A 15101-nucleotide genomic window follows, 5' to 3' on the forward strand; every position below is an offset into this window, starting at 1 on the left:
TCCCAATGAATGTATGTCTAAAGATCTGTCAATCAAGGTTAGCTGGGCGGAGAAAAGGAGAGGAGCTGACCTGCGGACACCTGTCCTTGGGCTTGGACACTTATCCACCTTCAGTCTGCTTTCTCTGAGATTCCACCTGTATGAAAGAGTTGTTTCATTCTGCTCCTGGTCGGGGTGCAAAGAATTTAGCGACAAGAATATTATTTGCAAAATTTCCAAGTGTTTAATTCTAGATGCACTGGAGCAATGAAAAGGGGGTTGCAAAAGTCTTCATACCCTTTACCTAGGAATCTGTAGGCAGCCGAGCTGTATGGCTGTGTGCAGCCCTATTATTCTCCTGGAAGGAATCGCACCTGGAAAGAGCAGAGACGACATGTAGCCTTCAGCAGCGACACAAACATTCCTGAAGAAAAGAGGAAATTAAAAATTACTGATGCTTGGGAGAATCTTTCGTTAGTTGCGCTCGAGTAGCCCCCTCTCCCCGCTCTCGTGTTGTTATTTTCCTTTGATTCCACTATATCCTTCCCTTAACAGATTTCACCCACTGCTGATTCTCATAAATAGGAAAGTACGCCGAGAAGGTGATGACGCTGACGTCGCGCAGGGGCTGCAAACTTTGAAGATTTCAAAGAGGAGATGTTCAAAAGAATATAATCATCGATAACTTAAAAAAAAAACAAGTTCTGAGACAAAAATAAAATAGACGGCAGAAATTCTCCTAACATTTTGGATGTGGCGGTGATGGCCGTTTTAATTGCTGAATACTAAATGGAGGACGAGGGAGCGGGAAGTGTCCGAACTCCTGCCCCATGGTTTGCATCATCTGATCGTACTTTATACTCGGAGGACGATTGAGCCACAGTTTTACCTTAAATTCTCCTCGACTCATAAATTAGGGAATTGCATTATCAGCAATAGGAGTTTTCCACAGTGAAAAATATATTTTACGAAAAAGGTTCACCCAAAAATAAGCAGCAATAAGCATACACTATATGGAAAAAAGTAAGTGACCCCCTCCATCTCCAGATTTTGTAACGTCACATTCTACATCCATAGACAATAATATGGAGATATAAAAGCTCTCGCTCTTCTGGGAATGTGGGAAGGGTTTCTACAAGTTTTGGAGGCCTCAGTGGGAATTTTTGCCCCTTCATTCAGAAGATCATTTGTAGGGTCAGACCCTGATGTTGGGGGGAGGCCGGAGTCACATTCTCCATTATAGGAGGGGGCTGGGGTCCGGGCTCTCATGTTCTCCCCCATGTCTGTATGGAGCTTGTGCACTGGGCACACTCGTGGGGGGCAGATAAGGGTCTTCCCCACACTGTTCCCACAAAGCTGAAGCTACAATTGTCCACAATGTCTTGTGCTGAAGATGAAGATTTCCCATCACCGGAGCTGAGGGTCCGAGGCCGCCCCCTGATAATAGCCCATAACATTATTATCCTCCTCCATCATCTGTACGGGGGGCACAATAGGCTCGGACTGGCATGTAGGGTAACAGGGGAATCTCCTGGTGGGCCCTTGAGCGGATCCGGGCTCCCAACCCCACTGTGTGGGCAGTACTTGGCATAATTCACTTGATTGACTCTGTACAGAAAAAAAGCAGCGTCTCATCATTCACTAACCAAACTGCCCAGTTTATTATTATATAGAGATATAGGTAAATGTGTGAATGAGGGGAGTGTAATATTTGTGTGCAGGTGAAAAGTGCCCCCCCCCAAGTCAATGATACTGGAGGGCCCTTGACACCCCAGTCCGACACTGGGGCACAATACAATCAGGGGGTAACGTCCTCCTGGAATTACCAAACCCAGACTACTCCATCAGACGCAGATAGAGACGCTGATAGGCCTCCATCCCGTGTAATAGAGGAGAGGCCTCCATCCCGTGTAATAATCTAGTTTCCACCTTTGATCTGACACTAACTTCTGAATATCCTTTTTAAAATGTGGAGCCCAAAATTGGATTCCATCTTCTAGATGTGGCCTCACCAGTGATTTATAAAGCGCTAATAATACATTGGGATCGCAGGATTTTATCTTTTTATAAACCCTAAAATCTTGTTTGCTTTTGCAGCTGCTGCCTGACATTGAGTGCTGCTGCTCAGCTTACTTGTACCCAGAATCCCCCCGTCCTTCTCCTGTTCTGTGGTCTTGAGTATTCTCCCATCCAATGTATGTGCAGCTATAGGATTACTCCGTCCTCGGTGCATTACTCTACATTTATCTACCTTACATCTCATGTGACAAGTGTTTGCCCATCAGACGTCTCATCCAGATTGTTCTGTAATATTAAGGCCAGATTTTAGCATTCTATATTGTTTGGTGTCGTCAGCAAAGACTGACACTTTACTCTCAATCCCATCCACAAGGTCATTAATAAAGAGGTTAAAAAGAATCGGTCCTATCACAGATCCCTGTGGTCCCCGCTGCTCCCAGTACAAGATCCCTGCTGTTCCCGCTGCTCCCAGTACAAGATCCCTGCGGTTCCCGCTGCTCCCAGTACAAGATCCCTGCGGTTCCCGCTGCTCCCAGTACAAGATCCCTGCGGTCCCCGCTGCTCACAGTACAGATCCCTGTGGTCCCCGCTGCTCCCAGTACAAGATCCCTGCGGCCCCCGCTGTTTCCAGTACAGATCCCTGCTGTCCCCGCTGCAAGATCCCTGCGATCCCCGCTGCTCCCAGTACAGATCCCTGTGGTCCCTGCTGCTCCCAGTACAGATCCCTGTGGTCCCTGCTGCTCCCAGTACAGATCCCTGCTGCTCCCACTGCAAGATCCCTGCGATCCCCGCTGCTCCCAGTACAGGTCCCTGCTGCTCCCAGTACAGATCCTTGCGGTCCCCACTGCTCCCAGTACAGATCCCTGCGGTCCCCAATGCTCCCAGTACAGATCCCTGCAGTCCCCACTGCTCCCAGTACAGATCCCTGCGGTCCCATCTGCTGACTATATCCCATTTATAAACGTACCATTTATGACGACTTTGTTTCCTATCATTTAGCCAATTCCTCACCCATCTGTATATAGTTTCCGCCAGTCCCGGTTTCTGTAGCTTCAGTATAAGGCTGTCATGTGGTACCGATAAATCCCATCAGCCGCATTACCAACATCCAGATCTGCATTCACCTCCTCATAGAAACCCAGCATGTTGTCAGACACGACCTATTCTTCATGAATCCATGCTGGTTGTCAGTTATTGTATTATTTTCTACAATATATCTCTGCAGTCACCTCTTATGATGCCCTCATGTACGTTACACACTACTGATGTCAGACTTACTGGACGGTAGTTGCCTGAATCCACCTTCTTACCTTTCTTATATATCGGTACCACATCAGCCTCCTCCAATCCTGTGGCACCGACCTGTTACAAGAGAGTCTAAGAACATAAGATACAGCGCTCTGTCAATTACTGAGCTCAGCTCCCTCAGTGTCCGTGGGTGAATGCCATCTGGGCAGTGAGATTTGTCGGTTTTATTTGCTCAGATGCAGGCGTACTTTTTGTGTTAAACTAATTTTGGGGTCTACAATTCATTGAGGCTCCTTTCACTTCTCAGTCAGTCGGTGGTGACTGAGCCAGATGTTATACACCGGGGACAATGGGGCTAAACGGGAAGCCGGAATTCTGTGATTGAGACGTGTGACCTCCACGTACTGCAGATGGCAGATATGAGAGTGTGACCGCGGGATCAGCTCAGTTCATGTCCTGCTCATGTTCGGGTCACTATGGGTCGGTCGCTTCTGTTTGATAACTTTGTATCTTTCTCATCTTCATACAGTCGCTGCCTCCATTTTCTATAGATATTTTTTTATAGTGGTTTATGAAATTGAATCCACAGATCGCTTCCCCTGCCAGGCGTCCCCAATTATAGCCGCCTCCTGCTATATCATTGAGCTTGTTAGCTGAGCAGGCCGGGGAGAGCTATTGAACATTGATCCACACTGGCTGGATGCGGAGCCTCAAATCTCTCGCTCAGGAGCCGGCGTGGGGCTCGTTTGATGTATCAGGGAAGCGTACACAGAGAAAGAAGCTGTGTTCTTCATATCAGCCGCTCACTGCCGCCATTAACCTTTATGCTGCTGGACCATCTGACAACCTTGTGTCAAAACTATATGCATTGACCCCCCCACTGCGATCACTGATCAACCAGATTATTCTGTGTGCCTGACAATGCAGATACAGAGAGATTAAATACCGATGAAACAGTGAGGAGACTGTCATGTGGCAAAATCATATCAATGTGGTATCATGTACCACTACAGAAACTCCTGCTACACCAGAAGCAGCAGTATTATAGTAGTTATATTCTTGTACATAGGGGGCAGTATTATAGTAGTTATATTCTTGTACATAGGGGCAGTGTTATAGTAGTTATATTCTTGTACATAGGGGCAATATTATAGTAGTTATATTCTTGTACATAGGGGCAGTGTTATAGTAGTTATATTCTTGTATATAGGGGTCAGTATTATAGTAGTTATATTCTTCTACATAGGAACAGTATTATAGTAGTTATATTCCTGTACATAGGGTGCAGTATTATAGTAAGTTATGTTCTTGTACATAGGAGCAGTATTATAGTAGTTATATTCTTGTACATAGGGGTCAGTATTATAGTAGTTATATTCTTGTACATAGGAACAGTATTATAGTAGTTATGTTCTTGTACATAGGAGCAGTATTATAGTAGTTATATTCTTGTACATAGGAGGCAGTATTATAGTAGTTATATTCTTGTACATAGGGGGCAGTATTATAGTAGTTATATTCTTGTACATAGGGGCAGTATTATAGTAGTTATATTCTTGTACATAGGAGCAGTATTATAGTAGTTATATTCTTGTACATAGGAGCAGTATTATAGTAGTTATATTCTTGTACATGGGGGCAGTACTATAGTAGTTATATTCTTGTACATAGGGGGCAGTATTATAGTAGTTATATTCTTGTACATAGGGAGCAGTATTATAGTAGTTATATTCTTGTACATAGGGAGCAGTATTATAGTAGTTATATTCTTGTACATAGGGAGCAGTATTATAGTAGTTATATTCTTGTACATAGGGAGCAGTATTATAGTAGTTATATTCTTGTACATAGGGGGCAGTATTATAGTAGTTATATTCTTGTACATAGGAGCAGTATTATAGTAGTTATATCCTTGTACATAGGAGCAGTATTATAGTAGTTATATTCTTGTACATAGGAGGCAGTATTATAGTAGTTATATTCTTGTACATAGGAGGCAGTATTATAGTAGTTATATTCTTGTACATAGGGGCAGTATTATAGTAGTTATACTCTTGTACATAGGGGCAGTATTATAGTAGTTATATTCTTGTACATAGGGGCAGTATTATAGTAGTTATATTGTTGTACATAGGAGCAGTATTATAGTAGTTATATTCTTGTATATAGGGGGCAGTATTATAGTAGTTATATTCTTGTACATAGAGGGCAGTATTATAGTAGTTATATTCTTGCACATAGGGGCAGTAGTATAGTAGTTATATTCTTGTACATAGGAGCAGTATTATAGTAGTTATATTCTTGTATATAGGGGGCAGTATTATAGTAGTTATATTCTTGTACATAGAGGGCAGTATTATAGTAGTTATATTCTTGCACATAGGGGCAGTAGTATAGTATATTCTTGTACATAGGAGCAGTATTATAGTAGTTATATTCTTGTACATAGGGGCAGTATTATAGTAGTTATATTCTTGTACATACAGTTGTGGCCAAAAGTATTGACACCCCTGCAATTTTGTCAGATAATACTCAGTTTCTTCCTGAAAATGATTGCAAACACAAATTCTTTGTTATTATCTTCATTTAATTTGTCTTAAATGAGAAAACACAAAAAGAATTGTCCTAAAGCCAAATTGGATATAATTCCACACCAAACATAAAAAAGAGGGTGGACAAAAGTATTGGCACTGTTCGAAAAATCATGTGATGCTTCTCTAATTTGTGTAATTAACAGCACCTGTAACTTACCTGTGGCAACTAACAGGTGTTGGCAATAACTAAATCACACTTGCAGCCAGTTGACATGGATTAAAGTTGACTCAACCTCTGTCCTGTGTCCTTGTGTGTACCACATTGAGCATGGAGAAAAGAAAGAAGACCAAAGAACTGTCTGAGGACTTGAGAAACCAAATTGTGAGGAAGCATGAGCAATCTCAAGGCTACAAGTCCATCTCCAAAGACCTGAATGTTCCTGTGACTACCGTGCGCAGTGTCATCAAGAAGTTTAAAGCCCATGGCACTGTGGCTAACCTCCCTAGATGTGGACGGAAAAGAAAAATTGACAAGAGATTTCAACGCAAGATTGTGCGGATGTTGGATAAAGAACCTTGACTAACGTCCAAACAAGTTCAAGCTGCCCTGCAGTCCGAGGGTACAACAGTGTCAACCCCATACTATCCGACGGCATCTGAATGAAAAGGGACTGTATGGTAGGAGACCCAGGAAGACCCCACTTCTTACCCCGAGACATAAAAAAGCCAGGATGGAGTTTGCCAAAACTTACCTGAAAAAGCCTAAAACGTTTTTGAAGAATGTTCTCTGGTCAGATGAGACAAAAGTAGAGCTTTTTGGGCAAAGGCATCAACATAAAGTTTACAGGAGAAAAAAAGAGGCATTCAAAGAAAAGAACACGGTCCCTACAGTCAAACATGGCGGAGGTTCCCTGATGTTTTGGGGTTGCTTTGCTGCCTCTGGCACTGGACTGCTTGACCGTGTGCATGGCATTATGAAGTTTGAAGACTACCAACAAATTTTGCAGCATAATGTAGGGCCCAGTGTGAGAAAGCTGGGTCTCCCTCAGAGGTCATGGGTCTTGCAGCAGGACAATGACCCAAAACACACTTCAAAAAGCACTAGAAAATGGTTTGAGAGAAAGCACTGGAGACTTCTAAGGTGGCCAGCAATGAGTCCAGACCTGAATCCCATAGAACACCTGTGGAGACATCTAAAAATGGCAGTTTGGAGAAGGCACCCTTCAAATATCAGGGACCTGGAGCAGTTTGCCAAAGAAGAATGGTCTAAAATTCCAGCAGAGCATTGTAAGAAACTCATTGATGGTTACCGGAAGCGGTTGGTTGCAGTTATTTTGGCTAAAGGTTGTGCAACCAAGTATTAGGCTGAGGGCGACAATACTTTTGTCTGGCCTCTTTTTGGAGTTTTGTGTGAAATGATCAATGTTTTGCTTCATTCTCTTTTGTGTTTTTTCATTTAAGACAAATTAAATGAAGATAATAATACCAAAGAATTTGTGGTTGCAATCATTTTCAGGAAGAAACTGAGTATTATCTGACAGAATTGCAGGGGTGTCAATACTTTTGGCCACAACTGTAGGGGCAGTATTATAGTAGTTATACTCTTGTACATAGGGGCAGTATTATAGTAGTTATAGTCTTGTACATAGGGGCAGTATTATAGTAGTTATATTCTTGTACATAGGGGCAGTATTATAGTAGTTATAGTCTTGTACATAGGGGCAGTATTATAGTAGTTATATTCTTGTACATAGGGGGCAGTATTATAGTAGTTATATTCTTGTACATAGGGGGCAGTATTATAGTAGTTATAGTCTTGTACATAGGGGGCAGTATTATAGTAGTTATATTCTTGTACATAGGGGGCAGTATTATAGTAGTTATATTCTTGTACATAGGGGCAGTATTATAGTAGTTATAGTCTTGTACATAGGAGCAGCATTATAGTAGTTATAGTCTTGTACATAGGGAGCAGTATTATAGTAGTTATAGTCTTGTACATAGGGGGCAGTATTATAGTAGTTATATTCTTGTACATAGGGGCAGTATTATAGTAGTTACTGCTCCTATGTACAAGAATATAACTACTATAATATTGCTCCTATGTACAAGACTATATTATAGTAGTTATATTCTTGTACATAGGGGCAGTATTATAGTAGTTATAGTCTTGTACATAGGGGTCAGTATTATAGTAGTTATATTCTTGTACATAGGGGCAGTATTATAGTAGTTATATTCTTGTACATAGGGGCAGTATTATAGTAGTTATATTCTTGTACATAGGGGCAGTATTATAGTAGTTATATTCTTGTACATAGTGGACAGTATTATAGTAGTTATATTCTTGTACAAAGGAGCAGTATTATAGTAGTTATATTCTTGTAGACAGGAGCAGTATTATAGTAGTTATATTCTTGTACAAAGGAGCAGTATTATAGTAGTTATATTCTTGTAGACAGGAGCAATATTACTGTAGCAATAAAAGAAAAAATCAGCTCACTTAACGAACAAGGATCTTTGATGCGCAGAAAAAGCCTTGCAGCATGACAAAAGTTTACATGATGGAAAAATGTAGAAATCCAGCCAAGGTGTCCTTAATATAACATCTTTATTGAAGATTCATTATAAATCCATTGTGAACTATGAAATGTGTTTCTGACACAATGTCTTTAATCATTACAAATGGACAAAAATGACGGTTCCCCTAGAAAAAAATGTAAACTAATTTGACCATAGGAACGTGTGACACTAAGGTGCATCCTGTAATTAGTAACACAGGTGTCTACGAACCTGCAATCAGTCAGTGAGGGTGAAAAGTAGTCATTGTGCTGTTTGTTATCCTCGTGTGTACCACACTGAATATGGGGAAAGAAAGCTGAGTAGTCTGTTGTCTCAGGAGATTAGTAAGACAAATATGGACAAACATGATAAAGGTAAAGGCTATCACACGTCTGCACACAGCTTGGTTTAGTTTATTATTGTGACATTTAATTCATTTTGCAAAGTGACAACCAGAGATGTGTTTTCCCAGAGTGGTTGTCACTTCTCTTCCCGGCCGCTCACAGAATGGATGTTACCCGGCCCAGTGCGACAATGAGTGCAGGAAAGAGCTGGATATAAAAGTTTTGTGCTTTATTAAAAAAAAAAAAAAAAAAAAAAAAAAAAAAAAAAAAAAGTTTTTACTGCGTCTTGCGATTGCATTATGGCCGACGCTGGTTTCCATCCTGATGCGGTTCTACCTGATACTGTGCTGGGAGTTATTAGCCGGTTTTCCGCTGTAGACCCCATTCAGGAATTACGTCCTTCTGGACGCCGGCTGTTAAATGTGTCTGGCACATTGACTCACAAGTGTTTTAGTTCAGCTCCCATCTCAATGGTGCAGGGGCTTCCAGTCGTTGCACTCGGTCACAGCAGGTCACAAAGGTACAAATTAATAATAGAGTAGCGTTCAGCGGGGTTTAATGTGCTCGGCCCTTCTTAAAATAATTGCATTGATCTCGGGGGCCATTGACGGAGCTGTCTGTGGGGATTTGATCCTTGGAAGATATCGATTCCTCGTTGGAGGTTTGCAGTGAGTCACCGGTCTGAGAGCGAGGTTTGGAAATACACAGCTCAGGCGCACACGGCCGCGGATAGACGGGAGCTGGAGAGTAAATGGTTGTCTCTGGCCCAAATAACAGGACGTCAATAGCCCTCGCATGTCTGGGAAACGACGTCCGCGTACATCTGTATATCGGATCGAGTGCAGGATTGATCAGTGACCTTAACGGGCGTCTGTGGGGTGACGGTGCCATTATCCTGCACACTTGGGGTACAGCAGAGTAGGGTTATGCTAATGTTCTCCTATTTAATCATCTTTTATATTGCTCCGCTCCCTGGTGTTGGGGTGCTTTGAGCACTCGGTTCTTCCCAGTTCCCATTATGTGTCTCCCCCCCCCCCAGTATTAAATAATATGTATTAGTCCCCATACTTGTAGGCACAGCGTGATGGGGGAGCAGACATGATGATGTGGTGGAGCCCCCATTTCAGGCCCTGGACATTCCCACACACCCTAAAGAAAGTTCTCCCCAGCCTGTGTCATAACGGCAAGGGGGAAGCCTTCCAAAATCAATAGGTGTCCGGTCTCCCTCCTCTAATGAAGCTCTATCCTTATTTCCCCTGTGGGTGCTTGTAGCAGCTATACGGAGGTGAAGATTAATGGCGGAGGTGCAGCACAGGATGAGCACCACTCTGCTCTAATTACCAGCTGTCGCCCATGTCCTTACAAATGCCGCTATACCCTGAAGGCACGGGAAGGGTTAAGGCCGCAGTGCTGGATCTGCAGTGGGAACAGGGCAGCTTTATAGGACGAGGTGTGAAGATTGATGAACTGGTGAGACTCAGAGATGGGACGGTCCACGGCCAAAATCATAGACAATACCTCCAGCAGTCGCAACACTCGCTGAAGCATCAGGGTAACAGGACGCAGCCCCGACTAACCGAGAGGGTGGGAATACTGGGACATCTGCGGCCTACAGTTAAAATCCACAGCAGAAAATGATGTCTTGCGCCGGTCAGTTCCGCTGCCGATTTCGGTGCCCCAGCCAAGTTCGGCTGCTGATTTCAGAGCTGCGCCGGTCTGTCCTGCTGACAATTTCAGCACTGCAGTGGTCAGTTCTGGTGCTGATTTCAGCGCTGTGCCGGTCAGTATCACTACTGATTTAGTGCTGCGCCGGTTAGTCCGCTGACAATTTCAGCGCTGCGCCGGTCAGTTTCACTGCTGATTTCAGAGCTGCATCGCTCAGTTCTGTTGCTGATTTCAGCGCTGCACCGCTCAGTTCTGGTGCTGATTTCAGCGCTGCGCCGCTTAGTTCTGTTGCTGATTTCAGCGCTGCACCGCTCAGTTCTGTTGCTGATTTCAGCGCTGCGCCGCTTAGTTCTGTTGCTGATTTCAGCTCTGCACCGCTCAGTTCTGTTGCTGATTTCAGCGCTACACCGCTCAGTTCTGGTGCTGATTTCAGCGCTGCGCCGCTTAGTTCTGTTGCTGATTTCAGCGCTGCACCGCTCAGTTCTGTTGCTGATTTCAGCTCTGCGCTGCTCAGTTCTGTTGCTGATTTCAGCGCTGCGCCGCTCAGTTCTGTTGCTGATTTCAGCGCTGCGCCGCTCAGTTCTGTTGCTGATTTCAGCGCTGCGCCACTCGGTTTCACTGCTGATTTCTTCGCTGCGCCGCTCAGTTTCACTGCTGATTTCAGCGCTGCGCCGCTTAGTTCTGTTGCTGATTTCAGCGCTGCGCCGCTCAGTTGTTGCTGATTTCAGCGCTGCACCGCTCAGTTCTGGTTCTGATTTCAGCGCTGCGCCGCTTAGTTCTGTTGCTGATTTCAGCGCTGCACCGCTCAGTTCTGTTGCTGATTTCAGCGCTGCGCCGCTCAATTCTGTTGCTGATTTCAGCACTGCGCCGCTCAGTTCTGTTGCTGATTTCAGCGCTGCGCCACTCGGTTTCACTGCTGATTTCAGCGCTGCGCCGCTCAGTTTCACTGCTGATTTCAGCGCTGCGCCGCTTAGTTCTGTTGCTGATTTCAGCACTGCGCCGCTCAGTTCTGTTGCTGATTTCAGCGCTGCGCCGCTCAGTTCTGTTGCTGATTTCAGCGCTGCGCCGCTCAGTTCTGTTGCTGATTTCAGCGCTGCGCCGCTTAGTTCTGCTGCTGGTTTCAGCGCTGCGCCGCTCAGTTCTGTTGTTGATTTCAGCGCTGCGCCACTCGGTTTCACTGCTGATTTCAGCGCTGCGCCGCTCAGTTTCACTGCTGATTTCAGCGCTGCTCAGTTCTGTTGCTGATTTCAGCGCTGCGCCGCTCAGTTCTGTTGCTGATTTCAGCACTGCGCCGCTCAGTTCTGTTGCTGATTTCAGCGCTGCGCCGGTTCATACCGAAGCAGATTTCAATTTCTGCAGTGGATTTTATCTGCGGTGTGAGAATATTTCATAAAATCTCACACCCTTTCCTGCTACTATATTATGCATCGGATTTTCCGCATGTAAATCACTGAGAGAAAATCTTCTGCTCTTCCGTGCGGTGTGAATCGCTGTAACTGGAGTAGAGGCGTCTTTATGGCACATTTGGCTGCTGATCCTCGCTGGTCACCGACACCACACGCTCTGAGCTGCTCTCCTGACTCGTCTGTACGAGTAAATATTTCTTTCCTCAATGAAATATCATCCCTCTGTTATTCCTGCTGCAAATGTCTGAGCACCGAGACAGGGGGTCTGCATTGTCAGACTGTATGATAAGCGGGATGCTGATTTTGTCCCGTTTCTCTGCTGATTCTCCTGGATGACAAAGAATAAATCGATAACTAGGTGCAAACATTATATTTGTTAATTAATAGTGCCAGTAAATGGTAACGCCCCATTGTCAATTTATTCTTAATTTCCAGACGGAATCACAGAGGAATATTGCAATTATCATAGAAACTCCAGAATTATTACAGTAACGCACAAATCTGGGGGTGAAAACTTCTCTTGTGCTGCGGTCGGTATCTGATTTGTAGAAAGACACGTGATGTCCTGGACCCCGGTGTCAGATAAGAGGGGCGTCATATGGCCACGTCCAAGGCGTGAAGAGGATTCCTGTCCGGTCACGTCCTCCTGTCACCGTACTCTTCATCCCTTAGGTCCCGTACATACGTCCGCTCTGTTTCAGGGTCTATTCTCCCACGAATGAATGAAGGGGTCCATGATGTAAGAGGCGTGCTTACCTGCAGTACCACAAACGCCACGAGGAGGGCGCTGCATGAACGCACAGACGTCCCGTTCTGTCACTGCAACTTTTATTTGTTTTGACAGTTTTACAAAGACAAAAAATAAATATAAATGGCAAAAAGATAAATATAAGGCGCGACACTGACCTGGAATATGTAACAAGCCCATCAGCGGGGCAGCAGACGGCGGTGGCCATAATGTGCTGGGGATGGCAGCATTAATATCACACTACTACAACCCCCATTCTTTGGCACATGCACATACACTAAGCTTCCTCCATCCTAGTCTACAGACGGCGGAGATATAAAGGGGTATCCACAAGATGGGGGAATCTACTGCACCAAGTAATAATGATCTACTGATCCAGGTAGGAATATATCAAAGTGACACACGGGGGAGCAGGGCGGAATATTAGGTGGTCCCTAAAACAAGCAGTATAGAATAAATGCAGATAAATGGGCAGAGACCGGTCACAGGATGAGTTAGCACAAACTTGACACATTGGGCTGACACCGCAGCTATGGACGGAGGAGGTCACGTGTTGGTACATACATGACACAGGTGGCAGCCATATTACAGGGTGAAGGAACATGCCTGATGTAATATACACTGCTCAAAAAAATAAAGGGAACACTTACACAACAGAATATAACTCCAAGTAAATCAAACTTCTGTGAAATCAAACTGTCTACATAGGAAGCAACACTGATTGACAATCAATTTCACATGCTGTTGTGCAAATGGAATAAACATCAGATGAAAATTATTGGCAATTATCAAGACACCCTCAATAAAGGAGTGGTCCTGCAGGTGGGGACCACAGGCCACATCTCAGTACCAATGCTTTCTGGCTGATGTTTTGGTCACTTTTGAATGTTGGTTGTGCTTTCACACTCGTGGTGGCATGAGACGGACTCTACAACCCACACAAGTGGCTCAGGTGGTGCAGCTCATCCAGGATGGCACATCAATGCGAGCTGTGGCAAGGTTTGCTATGTCTGTCATCGTAGTGTTCAGAGTCTGGAGGCACTACCAGGAGACAGGCCAGTAAACCAGGAGACGTGGAGGGGGCCATAGGAGGGCAACAACTCAGCAGCAGGACGGCTACCTCCGCCTTTGTGCAAGGAGGAGCACTGCCAGAGCCCTGCAAAATGACCTCCAGCAGGCCACAAATGTGCATGTGTCTGCACAAACGCTTAGAAACCGACTCCATGAGGATGGTCTGAGGGCCTGACGTCCACAGATGGGGGTTGTGCTCACAGCCCAACACTGTGCAGGAAGCTTGCATTTGCCACAGAACACCAGGATTGGCAAATTCGCCACTGGCGCCCTATGCTCTTCACAGATGAAAGCAGGTTCACACTGAGCACATGTGACAGACGTGACACAGTCTGGAAGAGCTGTGGAGAGCGATCTGCTATCTGCAAAATCCTTCAGCATGACCGGTTTGGCAGTGGATCAGTAATGGTGTGGGGTGGAATTTTCTTGGAGGGCCGCACGGTGTTGGGCTGTGAGCACGACCTCCATCTATGGACGTCGGGCACTCAGACCATCCTCATGGAGTCGGTTTCTAACCGTTTGTGCAGACACATGCACATTTGTGGCCTGCTGGAGGTCATTTTTCAGGGCTCTGGCAGTGCTCCTCCTTGCACAAACGTGGAGGTAGCGGTCCTACTGCTGGGTTGTTGCCCTCCTGCGGCCCCCTCCACGTCTCCTGGTGTACTGGCCTGTCACCTGGTAGCGCCTCCAGCCTCTGGACACTACACTGACAGACACAGTAAACCTTCTTGCCACAGCTCGCATTGATGTGCCATCCTAGATGAGCTGCACTACCTGAGCCACTTGTGTGGGTTGTAGAGTCTGTCTCATGCTACCACGAGTGTGAAAGCACAACCAACATTCAAAAGTGACCAAAACATCAGCCAGAAAGCATTGGTACTGAGATGTGGCCTGTGGTCCCCACCTGCAGGACCACTCCTTTATTGAGGGTGTCTTGATAATTGCCAATAGTTTTCCATCTGTTGTCTATTCCATTTGCACAACAGCATGTGAAATTGATTGTCGATCAGTGTTGCTTCCTAAGTGGACAGTTTGATTTCACAGAAGTTTGATTTACTTGGAGTTACAGTCTGTTGTTTAAGTGTTCACTTTATTATTTTGAGCAGTGTAGTAACTGAATTAAAGGGGTTGTCCAGAATCGTAAAAACATGGCTTTATTCAAAAACAGCATCACCCCTGTCTTCAGGTTGTGTCTGGTACTGCAGCGTCGTTGTCACACACAGCCTGTGAACTGGAAGAAGGCAGCCATGCTGTTTTTCAATTTCTGGGCTTCCACTTTGTCATTTACAGCAGAGTCAATCTTGTCATTTTGCACAAGCCCCGGAGCCTTGAACAGAGCGGTCAGTGGTTTTGCACAGGGCTGCAGACACCAATATGCACAAGGCTCTCGGGGATGACGTGTTACGTGACCTCCTCTTCCCATGTGGCATCATGTACAGAACAGCAAACACCAGTGTGTATATAATGGCGTCTCAGCATTGGTATAATACATTGGGGGGGCTCCCGCTGTAACCTCCATATAATC

The 15101-nt window shown here is 45.0% G+C and overlaps 1 protein-coding gene across 1 annotated transcript in view; it reads right to left on the bottom strand.

The window, feature by feature from the left end:
• Nucleotides 1-200: 200 nt before the first annotated feature.
• CHCHD6 (coiled-coil-helix-coiled-coil-helix domain containing 6) overlaps nt 201-15101 on the bottom strand; it is a 249710-nt gene continuing 234809 nt past the window's right edge. The window contains 1 exon segment of the mRNA XM_073575037.1: nt 201-403. Within this exon segment, the coding sequence (XP_073431138.1) occupies nt 383-403 (21 nt within the window). The 3' untranslated portion in view covers nt 201-382.

Source organism: Dendrobates tinctorius, unplaced genomic scaffold, assembly GCF_039654945.1.
Source record: "Dendrobates tinctorius isolate UK_male_01 unplaced genomic scaffold, ASM3965494v1 ptg000041l, whole genome shotgun sequence".
Taxonomy (NCBI): domain Eukaryota; kingdom Metazoa; phylum Chordata; class Amphibia; order Anura; family Dendrobatidae; genus Dendrobates; species Dendrobates tinctorius.